The sequence below is a fragment of the Drosophila guanche genome, unplaced genomic scaffold, assembly GCF_900245975.1.
Source record: "Drosophila guanche unplaced genomic scaffold, DGUA_6, whole genome shotgun sequence".
Classification (NCBI taxonomy): domain Eukaryota; kingdom Metazoa; phylum Arthropoda; class Insecta; order Diptera; family Drosophilidae; genus Drosophila; species Drosophila guanche.
Genome location: NW_022995754.1, coordinates 66,011 through 88,300, shown reverse-complemented (window position 1 = coordinate 88,300; position 22,290 = coordinate 66,011). Strand labels below are relative to the sequence as shown.

Genomic DNA, 22,290 nt, shown 5'->3' with positions numbered 1-22,290 from the left:
TTGTCTCACATCCCTGTGGCGTGGCATTCATCGATGTATCGACTGACAAATTAAAAACATCGACGCGACAAAGAAACTCTGCTCTCCAAAAGTTCACGGAAAATTATATTTTATGTATGTCTCTTCGAGAAGAGTGCTACGGCTACAATAGTTTTAGTTAGCAGTTAGTGTCTGTTCTCGTATTTAATTCAAAATTATATTCGATAGTTTAAAAACGAGCGGAAGACGACAGACTCTCTGGGCATTATTAAAAATGGGTGAGTTTAATTAAAATTAAATTTAATTAATTAAAATTTGCAGTGCAACTAATTGAATATTGCATTCTGTGTAGATAATTCAAAGCTTCTAGATGAAATATATTCATTGAAAATCTTGGGTCAACATTATGAAAATGTCTTGAAGCTGGCGGGTATTGAATTATGCGATTTTTTGAACGATGATCTTTTAAAGAAGACTGCACAATTATATGCAGACTTGCACGTTCATGCGTTAGATTTAAACTATTTGCGTGACCTCTACTATGGACTACAGAAAGGTCGCATAGAAAGCAAACTGATTATCGCGCAGCAACAAACACATGTGCAGCGCATTAAGACTTCAATCGACGAAGCAGCTGAGGAGGTAGCTGTATTGGAACGGTAATCAGGATCCCGTTTATATGTACATATATAGAATATCAACTAAATTCATTCCTTCGCTCTCCAGATTCAACTCCACAGCGGAAAAACAATTGATCCCTGATGGAGCCGTTCAGCAGCAGCGCAACAATATACTGGATACCAAACGGGCTTTGTGGAAGAGACAGAAAGCTCTAGAAATGCCGACAGACTTCAATATCGAGAGTATTATACAAAAAGTTAATTCGCTGGAACGTAACTGTCAAATGTTAACATTTTCTTTATAAAAAATGATTTAGATGTATTTACTCAGTAATGCAAAAACACTTTACAATAACATAAAATCATCAATTCAAAAAAATGTATTGTTTCGATTCTAGAGTGCAAAAGTGCTCGTTCTTTCTGTGTTTATATTTTATGGAGGATACAAAAAGGTTCAATTGCTTCTAGTTTGGGTCGTATATTTATTTAAAGGATCATTTTGAAAATTAAATTGAAAACCAAATCGTTATCGCTTTATCAGTTGCTTAAAGCATACAAAAAGTGTATCGTGTTCTTCCAGTGTATGTATGTATTTCCAATTTAGTATATGTTTCATATATATTGGTGTGTATAGATAGAATTAGTAATTTCATATTTTTTAAGTTGTTGCTTGTTATGTATATAAAGGGCGGGTATGTGGCAGACAAACATTTCGGCTAGCAACGCGCTCCACGCCACAGGCCTACTCCACGTTTTAAGCCGACTCCTAGCGGAACTCGGGAGTATCGTCCTGTGTTATGTCTCCGTACTTCCAGATGGCCAAGTGGGAGGCCAAAGCGGCTTCTTGCGCGGCTCTATACTGTTCCACCAGATCCTTAAGCTTCCGCTCACGTCGTTTCTCCGCCAGTACAAGGCCTTCGGCAACGAGTTGCTTGCCAAAGTCAGTTTTAGTCGTTGGATCATGTAGTGTGGCCAAGTTTGGTGCTCCGGCCACCTTTAACTCCACATTAAGCTGCACTTTATGGTTCAAAACGTCTTCAGAAAAAGCGCGTAGAGCTTCCTCCTTATCCTCGTTGTCAGCGGGCAGTGCAACTAAGGCCAACGCGTATTCCGTAGCATACGGCTTCTCGCTACTGAAGGCTGGCGGCAATGCTGCCAAACGGTTGGTGGGCAGGGTCTGAAGTGAAATCACATTAGTATGCGGAAACAAACAATTTTTGAATAATAATGTCGCTACGAGAAGACATATGACAAAGCGCGATTCGGGTGCCCCCAGTAACTCTGCGCACTTTCCTAACACTTAAGTTATTACAGCTACTGTGGACAGCGGTTGAACCAAAATATATGGAGCATCCTTTGCACCGATGTAGAGAATTCCTCACGGCTGGGAACAGAGCACGCATTTGGCGTTACTGTAGAGTTTGGTCCACACCCTCGTGCAACATCAACACATCCATCTCAGAAGCAATATTAATATTGCAAGCTTATGACTCATGCGTTTCACTTTGAGGCGGAAACGGATCTAAGGAGCGTGCAGTATCGTTTTTATTATTATATTCGTACACTTACCTCCTTATTACCGTAATCGATGTACAAAACGGTAGCGTTGCTTCCCTGAATTCGTTCTACCTTGGCGCGATACCATTGATTGTCTAAGGTGAACTGAGCGGCCACCAGATCGCCACGTTTAGGCGTGTACGATCCAGCGATGGGAGGATTGCCGTGGAAGTCAGCATGTAGTTTGCTCATTAGTGTTTCGAGCTTGGGGCCGTTCTCCACTGACTGTGCGAAGAACGTAAGAGTCTCGGTAATTTCAGTAACGATAACATTTTCGTAGTTGACTTTGCGCTCTACCAATATTTTCTCTTCCTTTTCCTCTTCAACCACAACCTTCTCTTCGGGGACTTGCTCCACATAGTTAGCCCAAATGTTCTTTTTAGCCGCCTTGGCACGATCTTCGGCACTCTTCAACAGGCGATAATATTCAGATTTTTCTGCACTAAAGTGAACTTCGGCAAGACCTTCTTCCACAAGAGCAACTGAAAGGTTGGCCCCAGCGTCGGTCCACAGCCAGCCAATAACTGAGGATCCTGCCTTGTCAGTGGTATCAATATGTACTGAAACGTCACGCTGCAAAACGCGCTCGCGTGTAAAGGTAAGAGCTTCGTCACCAAACGGTTCTCCTTCTTGAGCAGGTACGCCATTCAAGGCAGGGCGAGAAGAGCGAGGACAAGATATTCCTGCTAACAGGAATGTTACCAGACAGCTGTCCTTTGGCACAAAAATACGCAGTCGGGAGCCGCTGGCAACAAACTCGACAATGGCTTCGGATCGAAGCGCACGCTGCCACGAAGGCAAGTACTGAACCTTGATTCGGGAATGGTCAACAGTCAGATCGTTTACACGCAATGTAGCGTTATCCTTTTTGGCGTGCAGTCCCTTCAGTCCTTTGATAGCTTGCTGCTCAGCAGCAATAAGTTGATCGTAGGCGGAAGATCTCTGATCATCATCTTGGCGATAACGTACGCATGTAGCCAAGCCTTTTGCCACCATTGCTTCAGCCACATTTTGACCGCCAATTAAAACTGTGTAACAGTACTTCTCAGGGAAATTTTCGCGAGGCGGCGAGATGTAATCAAGATTACACTGCACTTTCTTATTAATCAGTTTCTTGCGTAGAAACTCGCGTGCGTCGAACATGTGCGGAATCTCATAAAGTGGCCGGTAGTTCTTTCCACGTGGTGGGGCCTTCACAATTTCTTCACCATCCGTGCCAACTACAGCACGTTGGTCACGTGGTGGTCTAATTGACGAAAAGAACACCTTCTTAACGTGGCCATTCGAAAGACGCACATTGACAGCATCGCCATTAAAGACTTCAATAACAGTGCCTCCAAAGTCTTTTTCCTTCGAGTTAAAAGCGGGTGTTTTTGCTTGATAGTCTTGCCACTGACGAAGGCGTTTTTCCTTGGCAACACGTTCCGCAGCACGTAGTTTATCCGCACCTGCAAATGAAAGACAAAAAGATATTGAGTACAAATAATTGAAATATTTTAAACAAAATATACGTATACATTCACAGTTGTCGGCGGGGTGAAATGAACGCAATGGCAATATAAATCTGCCACAACATTCTTGGAGTCCGTCATTTATGTAGCAACCGATTGCTTAGCAGAGCAGCACATCACAAGGCTATGTACCAATTAGATGCTGCAGCTGTGCAAACGAACTGCTAGCTTTTCTATCTAAACTGTTGGTAGGGTTTTACACTCACCTGTTTTCATTACCGCCATGGACCAGTCCACGCACTTTGCTAATCCTTCGCGCAACAGAGACTCCGCAATGTTACCCTTCGGATATAAAATCGATCCAATGAAGTTCGAGTTGTTAACCGATTCCAGTCGGATTTCAACATCACGCTGCAGAAGGCGAGTCTCTACGTAGTAACGCGCTTCATCTGCGAACGGCACCTTGACGCTAAGGTCGGGCTTGCCATCAGCATCCAGCTTTACGCCCGGGCAACGAATTCCAGAAATCATGAGAGTTATATAATGAAAATCAGGAAGCAGAAATGCGCGCACAGTTGAACCATCTCGCACGTGCTCGATGATGGCCTTGACCGGTTTTCCTCCATAGACATCAACAATGTGGGCAGGATTCTCGTGAGCCCACTTGATGTTACGAACCTTCTCTACGGCGTTCACATTATGCGACCACTTACCACGGCCAGCGGCACGTGCTTGGTCTTCCAGCTCAATTAAAGTTTGTTGCTCAGGCGTAGGGCGTCCTTCGCGGCGGACAGATACCAAACCCTCGCGCACAATCGACTCGACCACATTTTCGCCAGTTTCCTTATCCTTACCAATCCACACGAAGCCGTACTCCCGGTTGGAATTGGCTGGCTTGTCAAAAGTAAATGTCACTTCAACGCCGATCAACTTCTTACGAAGAAATTCCCTTGACTCCCAGGCCCAAGGTTCGTCTTTAGTCTCGTCACCGCCAGCACCAGGACGACGAGCTAGTTTTGGTGCAAGGACATGTGAAAAGGTAATTTGTTTCTCCGGAGGTGGGGCACCCTTAGTGGCGCGTATTACTAATGTGTCGCCAGAGAGTACCTAAAAAATAGAGAGTCTTACAAACTGGAACTGAAGTGAGGTTATAATGACATGCACATGTCGATAGTGGTGGAGCTTATATATTTTGATACTATCGGATGCTTTGGTCTATGACATATTGTTCCATCTCCATTAAAATGACAACACGTACAAGTTGCTATCGATATTTTGTATTTATGTATATTTTTATACTTTGTCAAAGAATGCCCCGAAACGTAGACAAAAAAAAAACGTTCACCGCTCCATGGTTACTGATCACTATATTACTGACAAATAACTCGAAAACTATGCGCTAATCAGTGCATCCATAGGTGTACATATAAGTAAATACATTTTTTGTATGCTTGCGGAGCGAGCACATGCAATATTGACAAGCTATGAAATAACACCAATATTAGCTTATTAATAAACGATTGCAACAAATCTTATACCTCCTTCCTATCTCCTATGTTTTAGCCAAAAAGGGTATGTTTTTCTCTAAAAAAGCTCAACAACAGGTTTTTCTCTCAAATAGTATGGGTGACAACGTCACACAGTCGTCTGACTCTCTCACTTTCTATAAACGGATCGGCAGATAATTGCACTATAAAAGTGCTAAGAAAAGTGCCCATGTCCTTAACAAAATTATATTTAATTATTTTGTACTTTTGGACTGTCAATGCATACATACGTATTTACATATGCATGCATGTTGGAACGAAGTTCTCCTCTCTAAGGGCAGGGCGGGTAAGGTTTTTGCCGAAGAGGTTAGGAACGAACTAACTGCCATGCAGTGACTAACACTTGTTGTAAAACAAACATGTCAATATTTTATGCATTATCAACGCTCGAACCCTTAAAAAATGCTTTTAAGAATTAACAGCGCGGTTAAAAGCAAACCATTTCGAAAAGCCGGCAAATTATGTTGATGACGTTGTCAGGCCAGTGCCCACAATAACAACAACCTCTTAGGCACATACATGCAGTAGATGTAGATATGTATGCACACGAAACTAGCACCGCGCCGAAGAAAATCTGCCAGGTTGGCACCTTCGATAACTTTCATTTCTTCTTTGGACAAGCGTGTGCAACGTGTCACTCACACACGCACAGAGACAATACGCACGTCTCTTTCGCACTTGTCAGAGCTGCACTCGGTAATTTTATCAAGCCGCCGCATTTGCCACGCTGATGACAGATAATACCTTTAATGCGAGGAAATTCCCTAATGCTGTCTCCACACACATCCTGATGCCGCCCCAACTCCCTTGTATTCAAATGAACTTACTTGTTTCACAATTCCAGACAACGTCTTCGCTGGGGCTGGAGGCACACCATCTTTTGGTGCTCCGGCAGCTGCCACGGTGTTGGCTGCTGTTGCCATTTTACGTAGAAATGCGGGTGAGGTTTTTACCAAAAAGCCCTTACACAAGGCTGTAATAAGATGATTTTATTTGTCACGTTCGAACACTGACTGCTTCTAACCTAATTAAGTTATTTGAGCAAGGAGGAGCCACACACAATAAAATGTTCCGAATTTTCACGATGGTCGTGATGGGGAAGCTGATACATCGATATATCTCGTTTTCTATTGTATTTGCAATTTCCATTTACGACGATGTCACAGACCAGTCTATCGATACGTGACATATTTTATGGAAGTTTGCAGGGTGAGTCACCTAGACAGGGTTCAATATGCAAAAATCGTGCCGCGCGGGAACGCATAACAACACATATCTAAATTAAAAAGGTAATGAGCCGAGCAAATAAGAGAAGCACACAATAAAATGTTCCGGATTTTCACTGTGGTCGTTCTAGGGAAGCTGATACATCGATATATCTCGATTTATATTGTATTTTCCAGCTCTTTCCATTTCGACGATGTCACAGACCAGTCTATCGATACGAGACATATTTTTATGGAAGTTTGCAAGGTGAGTACATAAACAGGGCTCACAACAACGCATCTCTAAATTAAAAAAGTAATGAGCCGCGCAAACAAATTGTTTGGCGATAAAGCCTTCGAATTGCTAAAGGACCTAGAAAGATCCTCCCAAACCATTCCAGCTTTTGATGACGACGGAGTGCGCCAAGTACTTGAGGAGATAAAGGCAATTTTCGAGGAGAACGTCGCTCAGGCATCCAGCTACAACAGCTCGGGCGATCGGAGTTTGTGGCCGCTGTTAAATTATAGGCATGCGGCGTTGCAGCGGAACAAACGTTGTTTACTGGCTTACTTATACGAGCGCAGTAAACGTATCAAAACGCTACGCTGGGAATTTGGACCAATTATCCCTGGTGATATTAAGCAGGCCTTGTGCGAGCCGGAGGTTCAGTTTTTTAACAACTACTCCAAGTCGTTGGCGGCTTACATGTGCAACGCTGGCTGCAGCCAGGGTCAGGGTATAGATCTGACTAATAATCTACACCCTCCAAAATCTCTGTACATTGAGGTGCGCTGCATGGAGGACTATGGAAAATTCGAACTTGATGATGGAGAGCTCATACATCTGAAGAAGAACAGTCAGCACTATCTGCCGCGGGCCCAGGTGGAGTCTCTTGTACGGCAGGGCATACTGCAGCACATTGCTTAATGGTAAAAACTTATTTGTTTAAAAACAATAAACATATAAAAGTAATAAATTATGTTATTTTGTTTTCAATGATACCTATCGATTAATCGTGTAACTGGTGTGGAATCATCGCTAGGACTGGCCACTCTGTCAGCTGTTTGCCGGTCTTACGTGACGGCCTCGCATTTTTGCTTTTAATAAAATTAAAATTAGTGATAAAAATGAATCAAGCAGATGTAACCAAATTGATCTCCCAGTTGCGAATTGCTGTTAGGCCCAGTCAGCGTAACTTGAAAAATTCAGATGGACCTGAGGGGCGCTTGCTAAAGCTACGTAAAACTGTTACCGCCTTGATGAAGCATGAGCGTATTGAATTGTACTACAATCGAGCTGATGAAGCTCGTGGTTATGCCGAACTGGTTCGTATAATTTCGAATGGCTATAATATCAGTTCATTACATTCTATTCCGATTCCAAAACAGCTTATTTCCAATGCCATACGACATGGGGACCGCCATAAGGCCACCATGGAACTAGCTGATTATTGGCTCCTGGAGAAACAGCTGGTCCACAAGCTGTTTAAAGTACTAGTTCCCCGCTACGAAAACTACAATGTATCTTATACGCGAATGTACAGAGCGCCTCGTGATTATCCAGGAATGTACTACAGACAGTCGGTGCTAGAGCTTCGTGGCAATCCGTACCCTTCCCTTGTAATGGATCAATCACATAACCGTAATCTGCTGCACAATGTGCTCCTTGATGAGGCCAGGAAAGAGTTTAGGCGTAAAAAATTAGCTGACTTGGTTAACTAGGAAATCAAACTATTTTCTTTGTTGGACTGGGAGTGCTTATATTTAAGACGTGAAAACTAACCAATTAAAAGTGGACATCCATATAGAAGATTAACAAAAAGTAATATTATTCCCTTCAACACAGGTTAAATTAAATTTGTATTCTCTTTGGAACGCACATCATGTACATATGTACGTATATACATATATGTTTATCTTGCTAAAGCTTTCTGACGTTGCAATGGCTTAAGAAGTCCGATTTCCAATCTAAAGAGTGCGGAAATAGGTTAGCAGTAATTTATAGTTGCTCAGTTTTTGAATTCAATACTTACCCTTACCGGTTAGACAGGTGTCACGAACCATTTCGCACTGGCTGTAGAAAAACTGATGGTCGTTTTTGGAGGTTGCACACATGGGCTGAAACGGATCGCAGGTTTTAATCGCCATACATGCCGAGCTCCTCTGTTTTAATGGTAAAGAGACGCATAGCGTAAATAGTATAGACACGAACGAGATAAGGAAGCAAAGCAATACAATCTTCGTCGTGGATTTGCTCATCGAAGTAGAAATAACGTCCATCTTGTCTATCATATGCCCAAAAAATCGCATCATAATTTAATAGATATGCGTCTAATTTTGTTTTTAGTCTGAGCTTCTCAAGCTTCGGCAAATTTGATTGTTATTTGCTGAATATTTATGCATTGCATGCACACTTGCTCTCCGATTGCACAGAGCCAAAATTGTTTTCTGACGACACTTCGAAACGGCTATCCATCAACTGATAACCACTATACATATGTATGTACATGCATTCAACCGCTGATGCGTGCTGATTTGTTGCGCTTTTGCCCATCAACAGGGCGTTGCCATGGAAACAAGCCCAGCACATTGTCAAAGAAGCAATGATGGCTGTTCCCTTTGCCTCCGCTCTTTTCGGAAGCTATTGTTTATGCAACTAGTGAAATTGTTCTACTATGAATGGTTGCTTAACTGACTGGAACACCGGCTCTAGTCGGTGTGCTAACGTTCAAGTGGTATGGATAGTTTTTTCCTATGTTCATACATATCTATTCTATATATGTACATTATTATGTACATTCATTCCTGCAGGTTCCAAGTTCCAGTTTTAGGTGTTACGTTTTTCACGCGAAGCAATGCACATTAGGGAATGTCGGGAACGTTATCAATTCCCTTGTTAAAGGTAGGACGCATGTCAGGACTGAGCGGCAGCCTGTCAATAAGAGTCAGGTGACTTAATTACATTTGCATTATTTATTAAGTTTTATGATAGTACTTGGTGCCCAAAACGCCCACATACTGACCCCAGGTTGCTGGTAACGACGCATCGCAGTGCACTTAAAAAAGCATGCCGTAGGTCTGAGGTAGGGGCACAGTACTTATGTATGTATGAACATATGTATGTATATATTCCTGCAGACTACATGCATTTACATATATGTATTAGGCTGAGTCAAAATTTGACTACAACTTTTTGAATATATTTTTTCAAGCGAACACAACACCCCTTTATCCTGATAGCTCTGCCTGACCGTGTTATTTGTCGCCTAGTTCTCAGAGACTATAAGAGCATACTGTTAAGACTGTATTTTAAAATTTCGACATAAAACCATACGATTTTGCCCATATAACTGAGTAAAAGGTGATAAAAGAAAACTGAAAACGCCGTTTCGTAGGGAAGAAGTGGGAAGTTCGATCACCGAACTGGGATCCGATTGGATCATTAATAAAGTTGTAACGCGTCAGAAACGTCTCAGACGTCCCTTCTTGTTTTTCATTATTTTAGTCGAATACCATAAGATCTGCTGTGCAGTGAAACAGTAGTGCTGGGTGCAAGTTAAAAAAAAAAAAATCAAGTCAATTCAAAAAAGTCACCATCAGTAAGTTTTAATTATATATTGAATTTTTTATGGAAGAAATGTTTGAATATAGCGTTTGAAAAGAAACGAGTAGGGATGTGTGAGACGCTTTTTACGCTTCACAACTTTTATACCCAGCACTCAGTACTACATCTGCATCTTAGCGGTGTTTTGTCAAATTTTACATCTACAACACTCCTCACACCAACGCGCTCCTTTAGCTCGCCCCCTTCAATAGACCCACACACTGCAGACTCGCTGCAGAGGCAGAGGCCGCTGACTACACGAAGCTGAGTGTGAAAGAGAATGTGAACAAAAACAACAAAGGTGCGGGACAGGGTGGGTTTAGCCACTGCCAATTGATTTCTTCATTATGGCTTTAATAATGATCCAATCGGATCCAAATTTGGTGATCTGATAGATATGGTCATTCCCGACGGAATTTTTCTGTTATCTTCAAAACTATAGGTTTGGGAGGTTTTCGCCCTTTTCGGGGGCGGAAGGGGGCGTGGCTCATTTTTGAAATACACTTGTAACAGTGTGAGCATACAGAATGTATGCAAATTTGGTGGCTCTAGCTCTTATAGTCTCTGAGTACTAGGCGCTCATCAGGACGGACAGACGAACGGACAGACAGACATGGTTCAATCGACTCGGCTATTGATGCTGATCAAGAATATAAATACTTTATGGGGTCGGAAACGTTTCCTACTGTGTGTTACATACTTTGTGCACAAATACAATATACCCTATTTACTCTTCGAGTACCGGGTATAAAAAAAACCCTGAAAAATGATTTTGTTTGCGAAAAATTGTATTTAAGGTCTTCAATATCCTCAAAAATTATGAAAACAATTTTATATCGCTCTGAAAGAGGGTTGACAGTTCGTACACGACTGATTGCACATTGTTTAGTTGCAAGAGGTCCCAGAAAGCTACGCGTTTGAGAATTAAAGCACATGGGTACACGACTCATGTTTGGAAAAATATGAGCATGTGATCTGGGCTCTGTGATCACGTCATGAGTGTAAAGTTGTATTAGTATGTATGTAGTATGTAATATGGTAAGAAGACTCAAAAGAATATGTTTGGCGTTCAGAGATATCTGATATATTCTTAAAAATTCTTCAGGGTTGTAATGCATACACTTCTGGCTTTCTAAAGAGGTATACTTGTTTAATTCGGATGACTAGAAATATCTGAAAAGAATTTTGAAAATTGTGAGGCGCGGAACTACTATTTCATTGAACACAACTGTACATACGCATGTGCATACATATGTATGTACATACATACATCGGATACATTTGATTGCTAAGAAAAAGGAAGCGTATGTGGACCATTTTTACGTCCTTGAACTTATTAAATTATAATGGGGGTGTTAACTGCTGTTTCTTTGTTTTACATTTATGTATTTTTGCCATGAAAAATGATGTGCATATGCATATATATGCACCTACATACATACAATTGTATGTATTTATGTAAATCCATCGATATCTAACTTTCAGGCGGATGTAAGAATTTTTCGCTTGTGCAAGCACACGCCACTCATACGGCAGCCAGCGTTGAAACGCTACAGCATTCAGGATAAAAATAAAATCTACAAAATGTTTATATGTGGAACATGCGCAGCTCATTGATAAAAATACCCGACCCTGCTGCGCACTCTCTCAGTATACCCGAGATGGAATCGAGCCGAAAAACGAGAGAAAGGGCTTACTTCACAGTATAAAATCCTGCAGGATATATGTGCATATATACATACATATGGATGTACATGCCATGACGGTGGCCTTTTATGCTGCTGTTCTTATATTTTGCCATTCAGTATCGAAGAGTCGCACAACCAGAACAGTTGATAAAATCTATAGCCATCGCCATCCTTCGCTGTCTTTGGTCCTGGATTCTATTTGCAGACGTGTGGGTGTACGTGTTACACAGTTTTGAGTGTATAACTAACGGTCAGTTATCTATTTATTTTGTTGGTTGCGTACCAGTGGTCAGTGCAATTTTGTTCTAAGAAACTGGATTTTAAAGTATATTAAGCATAAATGTGTACCAAATATATTTTTAAAATAAATGAATGCGTAATCAATAACGAACATACTCGTGTGTACATACTTTAAATCAAAATTTTTCTGTGTGGCTGTGCTGTGTATCTGTGGCAAAACGGGCAGGGCGTCGGGCCATTCTGAAGTTTGTTTTTTAGACTTTTCAACTTTCTTTATGCCAACCAATTTTTTTTTCAACTTGTTCAAATTGAAAGGATTTCTTTGGCATTTGGAATGGCAATACCCAGAAGTCAGTTTATGTATCTATATATAAATACACACACATATGCAGTTTTTTCTCCCCTTCCGCAGTGGGCTTAACAGACACACCATGAAAAATAATTATAACGCGCTTTTGCTGGCAACACTTGCAACATGGTCAGCAGTATTCTGTAGCACAGTTTTGGGAACAACAGAGGGACAGGAAACGCCATTGGCTCTTCCTGTAGCTGAGCATACAACTTCTCCTTCCATACAAGGAGAAGTCTGGGAGGAAGACGACCACGAAGTGTTAATAAGGAACGAACGTGGTACAAAAAGTGATGGTAAGTGGTTTGGTTTTTACTTTCTTCTCTATGAATTTGGATGACGGTAAACTAAAAAAACCTTTTTTTGGCTCATTTTTATATATATTTAAGGACTTTCATGTCGATATGGCAAGAATCCGTGGACTGAATGTGATACAAAAACCAATACGCGCTCCAGAACATTGACATTGAAAAAGGGAGATCCGGCATGCGATCAAACTCGCACTATTCAGAAAAAGTGTAAAAAAGGTAAGCGTACATGATTTCATTTTATTTTTTGCAAATTCCTGCATGAATTGGTTATCCTACAATACAGCATGCCGCTACGAAAAAGGATCTTGGTCTGAGTGCGCCACCGGACAAATGACCCGAGCCGATAAACTAAAAGCGAGCAGTGATCCATCTTGCGAAGCAACGCGTGTTATCAAGAAGAACTGCAAGCCCGGAAAGTCCAAGGATAAGAGTGCCAAGGAACAGCGTAAAAACAAGGACAAAGGTAATTTTTTTAAAAAACTATCCAAGAAACAAAGTAAATAGCGTCACCATAAGTTTTAGTAATTGCATACGTATTTACATTTATCCAATTCCTTTCGTAATGCACAAAAATAACATACATTTATTTCTGTTCTTATTTCCATGCAGGCGCTCGCAAAGGACGCGTTTAAGTGATTTCATACATGATCACTTGAAAACCCAAAACTTATTTATGCAACGCAGAATATTAAATTCAATAACATACATACATACCCACTTATTTAGTTTATTCAAAAAATGAAATACATACTACATACATACATACAATTTTCTAAAATTATTTAAAACTGATGGGGCAATTACCAGATCCGGTGGAAGAATACAAAGAAAATAGATAAACGCCCCTTAAATTGTCAAACAGTTTAAATCGGACACATTTTAAAAAAATTACCAGAGTTGTTCTTCGATTGAATTTTACATAATACTACCCGTAAATATAAAAAACAAATACAATTAATCAAATATCTGATGTAAAATTTTGGTAAAGTATCAGCTTCTGTATCTGATCTCAACAAAACAGAACGGTAACATTAGCAAAGAAAATGGAATAAAGGAGACAGTATAAAGATCGTCATTCACTGATATAAATTACATAAAAATACTTAGTGTAAATATTGTAAAAAAAAAATCAAAGAACTTACTATATTGTATGTACGAAACCTAAAATCCCTGCAGTAGTGGACAAAAGTGAGTTGATTTGGAATAAGAAGAGCATAAGCGTCGTTTTCTGTACTGCAGTGCACTGTAGGCGTTGGTATTTTAAAGTAGCTTTAATCTAATTTTCAATGGGTAAAATTTAAAGTTATGTATATACATACATACATACATAATATGTATAAATGTATGTAATATCCCAAAAATATATGGTAATGAAATACATATATACATATGCGAACTATTAAACAGTATAGTTTTACCATTTTACAGCATTGGTTTATCTTTTTATTAACAAAATAAAAATATAAACACACATCAATTTTTAATGTTGACGACAACTAAATGTATTTGACTGTAGGTCATATTTTACTACACCATAAACATACCGCAACTGCATCCACATAACGGAAAAAAACAGCTCCCATCAACTTATGGGCCATTATTAAACTAAAATTCCTTTTATTAATTCATAAAGAAGAAGAACAACCAAGTAATACCCCAAAAATTAAGTCGAATCGCTTACGTACGTATACATATACATACATACATACAATATAAGACATAAGAAATAACTGAACTTTAATAAATACAAATATTACCAAAATACAAATTTCAATCAAATTTGAAAGAATTATATTTCTGTCTTTTTCATCATGACGACGCTTTGGAAGACTAACATGATGAACTCAATGAAATTCGAGTAGCTACAGGAGACATGAGTTTTTAAATCGTCGAGCGGAAGGGCGCACACCTATATGTATGTACATATGTTAATGTGCGTATGTACATAAGTATGTACATACACATGTATGAATCTATTTTTAGGGTCTGAAACCTTTAAGATAACAAATTGCCTGGCAGGGTATCGAATATTGCAGACAATTTTTGAGCAGTTTGTAATGCAGTGCTTTAATTTCTTTCGAGGAGAAGTTTATTGTTACTCCGAGTCACGACCATGCGCACATCCTGCTCCGTCAGATGGAAAAATGGGAATCTGTGCCGGTGCAGTGGTGAAACAGCGCCAGGTACATACATATATACATATGCATGTATATATATGTACCCACATATGTACATATGTAATATCGACAAAGAGTTAGGTGCCGTTAATTAAGACTCTCGACTGTCATGAAATTGATGACACAGGAGCATAGAACGTTAGTGTATGTACATGTGTACATACATAAATGGAATGTAAGCATATCCGAAAATTCAATTGATATCGGAAGTTACGGTTCCTAACTCAAAACGATAGAGCCGATCTCTTATTTTCCTCTTTGCAGAAAGGGTCATTCATTAAGCAAGAGAAGAAATAAGAAGTGGAGCGTGTTCAAGTGTTTAATAAAATATGTGCATACACACATATGTATGTATGTAGGTACATTCATTCGCATATGTACATATATTTTTTCGATGCCATTCCCTTTGACTTTGCTTTTGCTTTTATTTTTAACAAAAATGAACCTCTCTTCTCTCTTGTAAACCTCTCAGTATAGTCACTCGAAACTTGTTTTGAGAGAATGTCCGCTCAAACTTGCTCAAAACTGTGTACTGCGACATACATACGCACGCTCATTGCTGCCCATACATATATCAATGTGTATACATAAACATATGTATGTATGTATGTACATATTTATTTATTTCTGTGAGGCTGGTCGAAGAAAGAACTCCAATCTGTTACACAATGTGTGGTCATTGTTTACATTCACTTACATAAGTATGTATGAATGTATTTGCATACATTTATTAATAGATATGTACATATGTATGTACAACCATATTCTAGCATAGTGCACCCATGAACACACAAACTTCCCTATCTTATCATTTCTACTGTGAGTATTTACATTAATAGTACTGTTTTTTCATGGATTTTTCTCGGTTTCTTTTCATTAGTACGTACTTACATACATACATATGTACCAACATATGTATGAACATACATACATATAAAGCCGGTGGCATTAAGTATCAAGCAAGAATCATTCTTTTAATGATTAAAGATATACATATGTACACACATAAATGTAAGTATGTATTTACATTGCGTACAAACAGTGGCGCCTTTCCTACCGACGACTGCAAACGCAAGCAGGAGATACGTGCGCACATACATAAATACATACTTACATGTATTTTCCTAACTGATAAGAATGAACGCATTCAATATTTATTAAAAAGTAAACACTGGACATGACCATACATGAACACATACATACCTCTGCATGTCCGTTTTTATATATGCAAGTATCTCCATGCTTAGGGTACATGCATACATATACATATTTTGACGGCATAAAATCCCTCTCATTTCGCTCCCATTTCTTTGAGAGCGAGAGCGGAAGAGAGAGCGCACAACCATGAGATGAGTTAAGTGAACACACTGAACTGAGCGCAATCCTCAATTCAATTTAAAAATTCAATTCCATTTTCAGCTCGGATCGTGACGAATCGCGATCCATCCGTAGAGTTTTACAGTAAATATCGGTTTGGCCAATACATTTATAAGTTTTAACTTAATATTTTGTGAAGTAACACCTAGTGTCCATTTCCCGAATTTCCCGGACCATTTGAGTGAGTTTCTTTGTGTGATTAACATCATTCGGGATTTGTGCGCGCGCAGCATTATTTCAGCTCACCCCTTCCTGTTTTTGTCCAGAAAGACTACCCGTTGAGTGTAAAACTTGGGGAAGAAAGGCCAAAAGCTGCTGATTTGTAGCAATAATTCGGATACGATTGCAAACGCAACTTTGATTGAAAGGTACAATAAGCGACCTGAAGCAATTGACATGTAAATAGGTATTTTACATTGTATTGTAAGTATGTATGTAAATACATATTTATGAGTATCTAAAGTGGCACCACCTTCTCAAGTTCTGGGGAGAGTCAGAATTAACAATAATTGTAAGAGCTAAAAAAAACGAATTAAGCTTATAAATTTAATAATTTATGTACATATGTAGATGGTGCTCATCGTGAAAATAATATCATTCTTACCACATGGCTGCCTGTCAGAGCACCGTCAGAATTACAAAGAAATATTTTTATTTTATCAGCTTTCAATTCGTTCAATGCAATGCATGATTTTAAATAAATTGTTTGTTTTTGCCGCACACATTGGCAAATTTCGATGTACATATTTTTAAAGGGATAGGGATATATGGGGATTTATAAAGGGATATATGTATGTATGTACATTATCGGATATATATACCCGGTACTCGAAGAGTAAAGGGTATATTGTATTTGTGCACAAAGTGGATGTATGTAACGCAGAGAAGGAAACGTTTCCGACCCCATAAAGGATATATATTCTTGATCAGCATCAATAGACGAGTCGATACAGCCATGTCTGTCTGTCCGTCCTGATGAGCGCCTAGTACCACCATTTTTCCATTTTCTGTATGTTACAAGTGTATTTCAAAAACGAGACGGGACGTGTGAGACGCTTCTTACGCGTCACAACTTTTATACCCGGCACTCAGGACTACATCTGCACCTTAGCGGTTATTTGTCAAATTTTACATTTTTTCTTAATCTGTCATCTACATCTACAACACTTCTCACACCAACACGCTCCGTCAGCTCGCTGCCCTTCCCTAGACCCACACACTGCAGACTTGCGGCAGAGGCAGCGCCTGCACACAAAAAAAAACGAATATAAGCTGCGGGACGGGGTGGGTTAAAAGTCGGAAGAGGCAGGGGGAGGGCAGGGGCAGGGGCCGAGTGAAGCGAGAGTGAATGAGAGAATGTAAAAAGAGCAACAAAAGCTGCGGGACAGGGTGGATTTAGCCACTGGAAATTAATTTCTCCATTGTGGCTATAATAATGATCCGATCGGCTCCCAATGTGGTGATCTGATAGATCTGGCCTTTTCCTACGGAATGGCGTTCTTTTATCTTCAAAATTGTAGATTTGGGAGGTTTTCGCCCTTTTGCGGGGGCGAAAGGGGGCGTGGCTCATTTTTTAAATACACTGGTTTCAGTGTGAGCATACAGTAGTCCGGAGCCAAAATTTAGTGGCTCTAGCTCTTATAGTCTCTGAGAACTAGCCGACAAACAAGACGGAAAGACGCACAGACAGACATCGAATCGTCTATTGATGCTGATCAAGAATATATATACTTTATGGGGTCGGAAACGCTTCGTTCTGCGCGTTACATACAACCGTTATTCCCCACAAATACAATATACCCTATTTACTCTTCGAGTACCGGGTATAATGAGCCCAGCCCCATTCCGCCCACGCAAAAGGGCGAAAACCTCCCAAACCTACAATTTTCAAGATAAAAGAAAACTTAAAAATTCCGTAGGGAATGATCATATATATCATATCACCAAATTGAGATCCGATTGGATCATTATTATAGCCACAATGAAGAAATGAATTTGCAGTGGCTAAACTGGGACGGGATGCGGCTTATTTTTCTTTTTAGCACATTCTCTCATTTACACTCTGCTTCGCGCAGTGTGCCTCTGCCGCGAGTCTGCAGTGTGTGGGTCTAAGGAAGGGCGGCGAGCTAACGGAGCGTGTTGGCGTGAGAAGTGTTGTCGATGTAGATAACAGATGAAGAAAATATTTAAAATTTGACAAAACACCGCTAAGGTGTAGTACTGAGTGCCGGGTATAAAAGTTGTGACGCGTAAGAAGCGTCTCACACGTCCCTTCTCGTTGTATTTACATACTTACATACATATGTATGTACATATGTACTAATTTTGCATTTTGGGCTTTTCTCTGACGAGGACCACCAATATATATGTATGTACATTTGTATGTACTTTAATACATACGTATGTACGTATGTATGTATGTACGTATGTATGTATGTAGTACATACAATTTAATTCTGTTATTATTATCTAAAATTATGGAAAGGCAACTCATTTTCTACACATGTACATATGTACATAGATTCGGAACTTCGTCGTACATATTAACATATACAAAAAATTTTTAGAAAAAAATAGGTTAAATCTTGGCAAACCTGTATATTTTAACAATTTTTCAATGGTTTGAATTTAACTTTCAAGTGGTAGCAGAGCCGCCCCTTTTTATTTATTCCTATTGCTTTTTATTTCAGGCTCTCAGAATAAGCCATGAATCTCATATTTACATCAGCATCCGCACTAACGGTTCTTCATATTGTTCTGCTGGCATTGGCGGATGTCCCTTCATTGGTTAATGGAGAAGAGGTCCCTGATGGTGTTCGTTTGGTCATGAAGACTCGCTCCGGCGATACAGTTATCAGGGCGTCCCGTGGTGCACTCGCGGATGCGACAGTCACTCCAGAAACTGTGGGTGCGGAGAACCAACGCATCAGAAACAACCGTAAATCGAATAAATCGCAAGATACTTTGCAACAGGCAGGAGGTCACAAGTCGGGCCATAAGAAGCATGGGGCCGAGGAGCATGGAAGTGCGGTCTCACAGAACCCACAGCAAAATCACAAGCAAAATCACAAAAATAATAACAATCAGCAGAGGCAGGTAATAAAGCAGCAACAGCATGAGAATCAGCCACATCAAGGGGGAAAGCGACCAGGACCAAAGGCAAAGGCTTCAGAAACAGGTGAAGAAATCTTCGAGTAGTACTTGAATATGTGTGGCTGGGCCCTTGAACATTTTTATACCCGGTACTCGAAGAGTAAATAGGGTAAAAATGTAACACACAGAAGGAAGCGTTTCCGAATCCACAAAGGATATATATTCTTGATCAGTATCAATAGCCGAGTCAATCTAGCCGTGTCTGTCAGTCCGTGAAGAAATTATTTTGCAATGGTTAAACCCGCCCCTTCCAGCAGTTTCTTTGGTTTTTTTGCACTTCTCTCTCACTCTGCTTCGTGCAGTGTGCGGCTCTAGGCGAGGGGGCCAGCTAAAAGATCGAGTTGTCGTAAGAAGTTATTTAGATGTAGATGACATACATAGAAAATATGTAAAAATTTGAAAACAAAAAAAAATACAATAAGGTACAGGTACTGAGTACCGGGTATTAAAGTTGTGACGCGTAAGAAGCGTCTCACACGTCCCTTTTCTTATTTTTCTTTAATTGTTTTGCAGCGTCGACTTGCAGGTATGCAAAGAGTGCTTGGTCAAATTGCGACGCCAAAACCAACATGCGCACTAGAATTCTATCTCTAAAGAAGGGGGAGCAAAATTGTCTGCCAACACGAACTATACAAAAGAAGTGCAAAAAAGGTTGGTTAAAATGCTTAGACCACAAACTAATACTACATTTGCTGGCCATTTGTAATGGGTTTTTTTTTAAATTAACTTAATTACCAAATTATTTTCTCATTTTACCAGGATGTCGATATGAAAAGGGCACTTGGACACAATGTAACGCGGGACAAATGACACGAGAGGATCATTTATATGTAGAGGGATTTGGGTCCAGCGATCAGAACTGCGATCCAGTGCGCACCGTCAACAAAAAGTGCAAAGGCACGGGAAGACCTCTTGAGGGAAAGCACCACGGCCCACACCGAGCCACAAAGGAGCGTAAACAGAAGGAAAAAGGTAATTATGATACTTGTGTAACACAAAATTTAATTAATAAATCAATGCTCAAAACAGGTACTCGTCGTACTTCGAAACAGGAGTAGAAAAGGCATGATGTGAAGTACTTATCTACAAATCAACAACAGTAAAGGCATATTTTCTTAAGCTGGTTTTCTAAAAATAAGATCGTACACTTTGTAAAAAAAATCAATCTATAGTTTTCATTGAAAGCATTCAAGGAGTTTCATTTTATTTTTCTCGAGGAAAAAACCTTGTGTCTTATCTTGTAGTATAATTTGAATTAGCGAGTATTTGCGATAACAATTTACCTGGTTGAGTTACCAAAAACCTATCCGACATTGGAAAATAGCTAATTTATTACTCTATCGCATTTCATCTAAGACTTTTCACCGTGGATCGATCCAACACCAACCCAAAATGCGCGAAAAAATCCGTTAATAAATCTTGCCAGCTCATCCGTTTTATTTTTGGTATACTGCGAATACGCAGACCCGATATTGATTTGGTGGTAAAACCAACTATATTTTACCTTTAACTTTTAAGAATCTAATCCGATGACTCGTCATATCTTAATATTGACTACCTCAAAAGTCTTCAGCCAGTTGGCAAACCTATGTGGGCACATGACTATCTGACGGTCCGATAGATGGGAGGAGTACAAATAATTTACTCGAGTACGAGTACATATACATATGTACATAAATAGACGAAAACATTGCACCCTATTTTTATAATTACAAATTTTTTTTTAATTTTTGCATCCAGACTGCTATATAATCACACTGAAACCAGTGTATTTCAAAAATGAGCCACGCCCCCTTGCGCCCCCGCAAAAGGGCGAAAACCTAACCTTTTAAAGATAAAAGAAAACTAAAAACGCCATTCCGTAGGGAATGGCCATATCTATCAGATCACCGAATTGGGATCCGATCGGATCATTGTTATAGCCAGAATGAAGAAACTAATTTTCAGTGGCTAAATCCAACCTGTCCCGCAGCTTTTATTGTTCTTTTTACATTCTCTCATTCACACTCTACTTCTGCTTCACTCGGCCCCTGCCTCTGCCCTCAACCTGCCTCTTCCGATTTTTAACCCACCCCGTCCCGGTGCTTATATTTGTTTTTTTTTGTATGCGGTCGCTGCCTCTGCCTCTGCCGCGAGTCTGTAGTATGTGGGTCTAGGGAAGGGCGGCGAGCTAACGGAGCATGTTGGTGTGAGAAGTGTTGTAGATGTAGATGACAGATGAAGAAAAATTTTAAATTTGACAAAACATCTTTAAGGTGCAGATGTTGTCCTGAGTGTCGGGTATAAAAGTTGTGACGCGTAAAAAGCGTCTCACACGTCCCTTCTCGTTCTTCTTCCCCTTCCGCAGCAGCCCACAGGCTGTCGACAGAATTTAATTTTTGTCTTAAGGTGCAACAAAATTAGGTATTGCTGAAACAAACGTAAGTTTGTAAGATTGTAATATTGGGATTGAACCGTTTAAGCGTGTAAGAAATAGCTTAAGGAATTCTTATAGAAAACATGCAGTCAGACTGAAATTTTGATTTGACTCATTGGGACTAGTCGATACTTCGAGAAGGGACGTGTGAGACGCTTCTTACGTGTCACAACTTTTACAGGTAGATCATCTGTACCTTAGTAGTTTTACATATGTCATCTACATCTAGATCAAGACGGGCGGACAGAGGGTCAGATGGACGGACAGACAGACAAGGCTATATCGGCTCGGGTATTGGTACTGATCAAGATACACACATATATACTATATGGGGTAGGAAACGCTTCTTTCTGTAAGTTACATACATCCACTTTTGTGCACAAATACGATATACCCTATTTACTCTTCGAGAACCGGGTAGCAGATAGCAGAAAGAACAGGGAGCATAGAGTTTGTTATGAGTTGTTTCTATTTGCACACAAAAATATTTCCCATATACTACTATCAACTCAAATATTGAGATACTTCAGCGTTACCAATCAAAAACTTTGCGACACATTGTCAATGCTCCGTTTTACGTATCTAATGCAAATATCCACAAAGATCTGAATATTCC

At 39.9% G+C, this 22,290-nt stretch overlaps 8 protein-coding genes across 18 annotated transcripts in view; 6 read left to right on the top strand and 2 right to left on the bottom strand.

Moving 5' to 3' along the window:
* The first annotated feature begins 17 nt into the window (after positions 1-17).
* On the top strand, positions 18-970 carry LOC117589004 (augmin complex subunit wac). Its single transcript, XM_034280619.1, has 4 exons — positions 18-114; positions 208-257; positions 332-638; positions 706-970. The coding sequence occupies exons 2-4, from the start codon at positions 254-256 to the stop codon at positions 902-904; spliced, it is 510 nt and encodes a 169-aa protein (XP_034136510.1). The 5' UTR covers positions 18-114; positions 208-253; the 3' UTR covers positions 905-970.
* Positions 971-1,064: 94 nt separating this feature from the next.
* LOC117588989 (staphylococcal nuclease domain-containing protein 1) lies at positions 1,065-6,245 on the bottom strand. Its single transcript, XM_034280588.1, has 4 exons — positions 5,982-6,245; positions 3,874-4,714; positions 2,169-3,604; positions 1,065-1,776 (listed from the first exon to the last, which is right to left on the bottom strand). The coding sequence occupies exons 1-4, from the start codon at positions 6,075-6,077 to the stop codon at positions 1,366-1,368; spliced, it is 2,784 nt and encodes a 927-aa protein (XP_034136479.1). The 5' UTR covers positions 6,078-6,245; the 3' UTR covers positions 1,065-1,365.
* A 179-nt stretch (positions 6,246-6,424) lies between these two features.
* Positions 6,425-7,492, top strand: LOC117589001 (DNA replication complex GINS protein PSF1-like). Of its 3 annotated transcripts, none has more exons than XM_034280613.1 (2): positions 6,425-6,443; positions 6,677-7,345. In XM_034280613.1, the coding sequence occupies exon 2, from the start codon at positions 6,679-6,681 to the stop codon at positions 7,285-7,287; it is 609 nt and encodes a 202-aa protein (XP_034136504.1). In that variant the 5' UTR covers positions 6,425-6,443; positions 6,677-6,678; the 3' UTR covers positions 7,288-7,345. The 3 variants fall into 3 exon arrangements, with proteins under 3 accessions (XP_034136504.1, XP_034136506.1, XP_034136505.1); XM_034280615.1 differs by lacking the exon at positions 6,425-6,443 and adding an exon at positions 7,421-7,492 and having other exon boundaries at positions 6,634-7,289; XM_034280614.1 differs by lacking the exon at positions 6,425-6,443 and adding an exon at positions 7,403-7,492 and having other exon boundaries at positions 6,634-7,289.
* Positions 7,463-8,169, top strand: LOC117589003 (39S ribosomal protein L17, mitochondrial). Its single transcript, XM_034280618.1, has 2 exons — positions 7,463-7,685; positions 7,749-8,169. Exons 1-2 carry the CDS (start codon positions 7,488-7,490, stop codon positions 8,079-8,081), a joined length of 531 nt encoding a protein of 176 aa, XP_034136509.1. The 5' UTR covers positions 7,463-7,487; the 3' UTR covers positions 8,082-8,169.
* A 91-nt stretch (positions 8,170-8,260) lies between these two features.
* The window catches only part of LOC117589007, a 50,899-nt gene continuing 36,869 nt past the window's right edge, over positions 8,261-22,290 (bottom strand). For 2 of the 5 annotated variants that reach the window (XM_034280625.1, XM_034280627.1), the window contains exons 3-4: positions 8,393-8,522; positions 8,261-8,327 (exon numbers count right to left, since the gene is read on the bottom strand). In XM_034280625.1, coding sequence (XP_034136516.1) covers positions 8,281-8,327; positions 8,393-8,522 — 177 coding nt within the window. In that variant the 3' untranslated portion in view covers positions 8,261-8,280. Of the gene's footprint in view, positions 8,523-8,594; positions 8,822-22,290 lie in introns of those variants that run through there. The other 3 variants (XM_034280629.1, XM_034280628.1, XM_034280626.1) reach the window with 3 other exon arrangements.
* LOC117588983 overlaps positions 11,724-22,290 on the top strand; it is a 45,540-nt gene continuing 34,973 nt past the window's right edge. Inside the window, exon 1 of the mRNA XM_034280573.1 lies at positions 11,724-11,901. Within this exon, the coding sequence (XP_034136464.1) occupies positions 11,739-11,901 (163 nt within the window). The 5' untranslated portion in view covers positions 11,724-11,738. The remainder of the gene's footprint in view (positions 11,902-22,290) is intronic.
* LOC117589002 lies at positions 11,777-13,495 on the top strand. 2 transcript variants are annotated; one of them, XM_034280616.1, is made up of 5 exons: positions 11,777-11,901; positions 12,304-12,536; positions 12,630-12,767; positions 12,835-13,014; positions 13,161-13,495. In XM_034280616.1, the coding sequence occupies exons 2-5, from the start codon at positions 12,323-12,325 to the stop codon at positions 13,181-13,183; spliced, it is 555 nt and encodes a 184-aa protein (XP_034136507.1). In that variant the 5' UTR covers positions 11,777-11,901; positions 12,304-12,322; the 3' UTR covers positions 13,184-13,495. The 2 variants fall into 2 exon arrangements, with proteins under 2 accessions (XP_034136507.1, XP_034136508.1); XM_034280617.1 differs by having other exon boundaries at positions 11,887-11,902; positions 12,300-12,536.
* On the top strand, positions 16,135-20,442 carry LOC117588997. Of its 4 annotated transcripts, XM_034280606.1 has the most exons (6): positions 16,135-16,286; positions 16,372-16,473; positions 18,796-19,283; positions 19,772-19,909; positions 20,018-20,230; positions 20,288-20,442. In XM_034280606.1, exons 3-6 carry the CDS (start codon positions 18,812-18,814, stop codon positions 20,314-20,316), a joined length of 852 nt encoding a protein of 283 aa, XP_034136497.1. In that variant the 5' UTR covers positions 16,135-16,286; positions 16,372-16,473; positions 18,796-18,811; the 3' UTR covers positions 20,317-20,442. The 4 variants fall into 4 exon arrangements, with proteins under 4 accessions (XP_034136497.1, XP_034136498.1, XP_034136499.1 ...); XM_034280607.1 differs by lacking the exon at positions 16,372-16,473 and having other exon boundaries at positions 16,138-16,286; XM_034280608.1 differs by lacking the exon at positions 16,372-16,473 and having other exon boundaries at positions 16,171-16,189.

Bases quoted from the DNA above. Each gene is read 5' to 3' on its own strand.
- LOC117589004 (XM_034280619.1), top strand. The intron at 639-705 runs GTAATCAGGATC...TTCGCTCTCCAG, and splicing joins GAGGTAGCTGTATTGGAACG to ATTCAACTCCACAGCGGAAA.
- LOC117588989 (XM_034280588.1), bottom strand. From the start codon at position 6,077: ATGGCAACAGCAGCCAACACCGTGGCAGCTGCCGGAGCACCAAAAGAT. The intron at 3,605-3,873 runs GTGAGTGTAAAA...TTTCATTTGCAG, and splicing joins CATGGCGGTAATGAAAACAG to GTGCGGATAAACTACGTGCT. The intron at 1,777-2,168 runs GTAAGTGTACGA...ATTTCACTTCAG, and splicing joins TCGATTACGGTAATAAGGAG to ACCCTGCCCACCAACCGTTT.
- LOC117589001 (XM_034280615.1), top strand. From the start codon at position 6,679: ATGAGCCGCGCAAACAAATTGTTTGGCGATAAAGCCTTCGAATTGCTA.
- LOC117589003 (XM_034280618.1), top strand. From the start codon at position 7,488: ATGAATCAAGCAGATGTAACCAAATTGATCTCCCAGTTGCGAATTGCT. The intron at 7,686-7,748 runs GTTCGTATAATT...ATTCCAAAACAG, and splicing joins CTCGTGGTTATGCCGAACTG to CTTATTTCCAATGCCATACG.
- LOC117589002 (XM_034280616.1), top strand. From the start codon at position 12,323: ATGAAAAATAATTATAACGCGCTTTTGCTGGCAACACTTGCAACATGG. The intron at 12,768-12,834 runs GTAAGCGTACAT...CCTACAATACAG, and splicing joins TCAGAAAAAGTGTAAAAAAG to CATGCCGCTACGAAAAAGGA. The intron at 13,015-13,160 runs GTAATTTTTTTA...ATTTCCATGCAG, and splicing joins GCGTAAAAACAAGGACAAAG to GCGCTCGCAAAGGACGCGTT.
- LOC117588997 (XM_034280606.1), top strand. From the start codon at position 18,812: ATGAATCTCATATTTACATCAGCATCCGCACTAACGGTTCTTCATATT. The intron at 19,910-20,017 runs GTTGGTTAAAAT...TCATTTTACCAG, and splicing joins ACAAAAGAAGTGCAAAAAAG to GATGTCGATATGAAAAGGGC. The intron at 20,231-20,287 runs GTAATTATGATA...TGCTCAAAACAG, and splicing joins GCGTAAACAGAAGGAAAAAG to GTACTCGTCGTACTTCGAAA.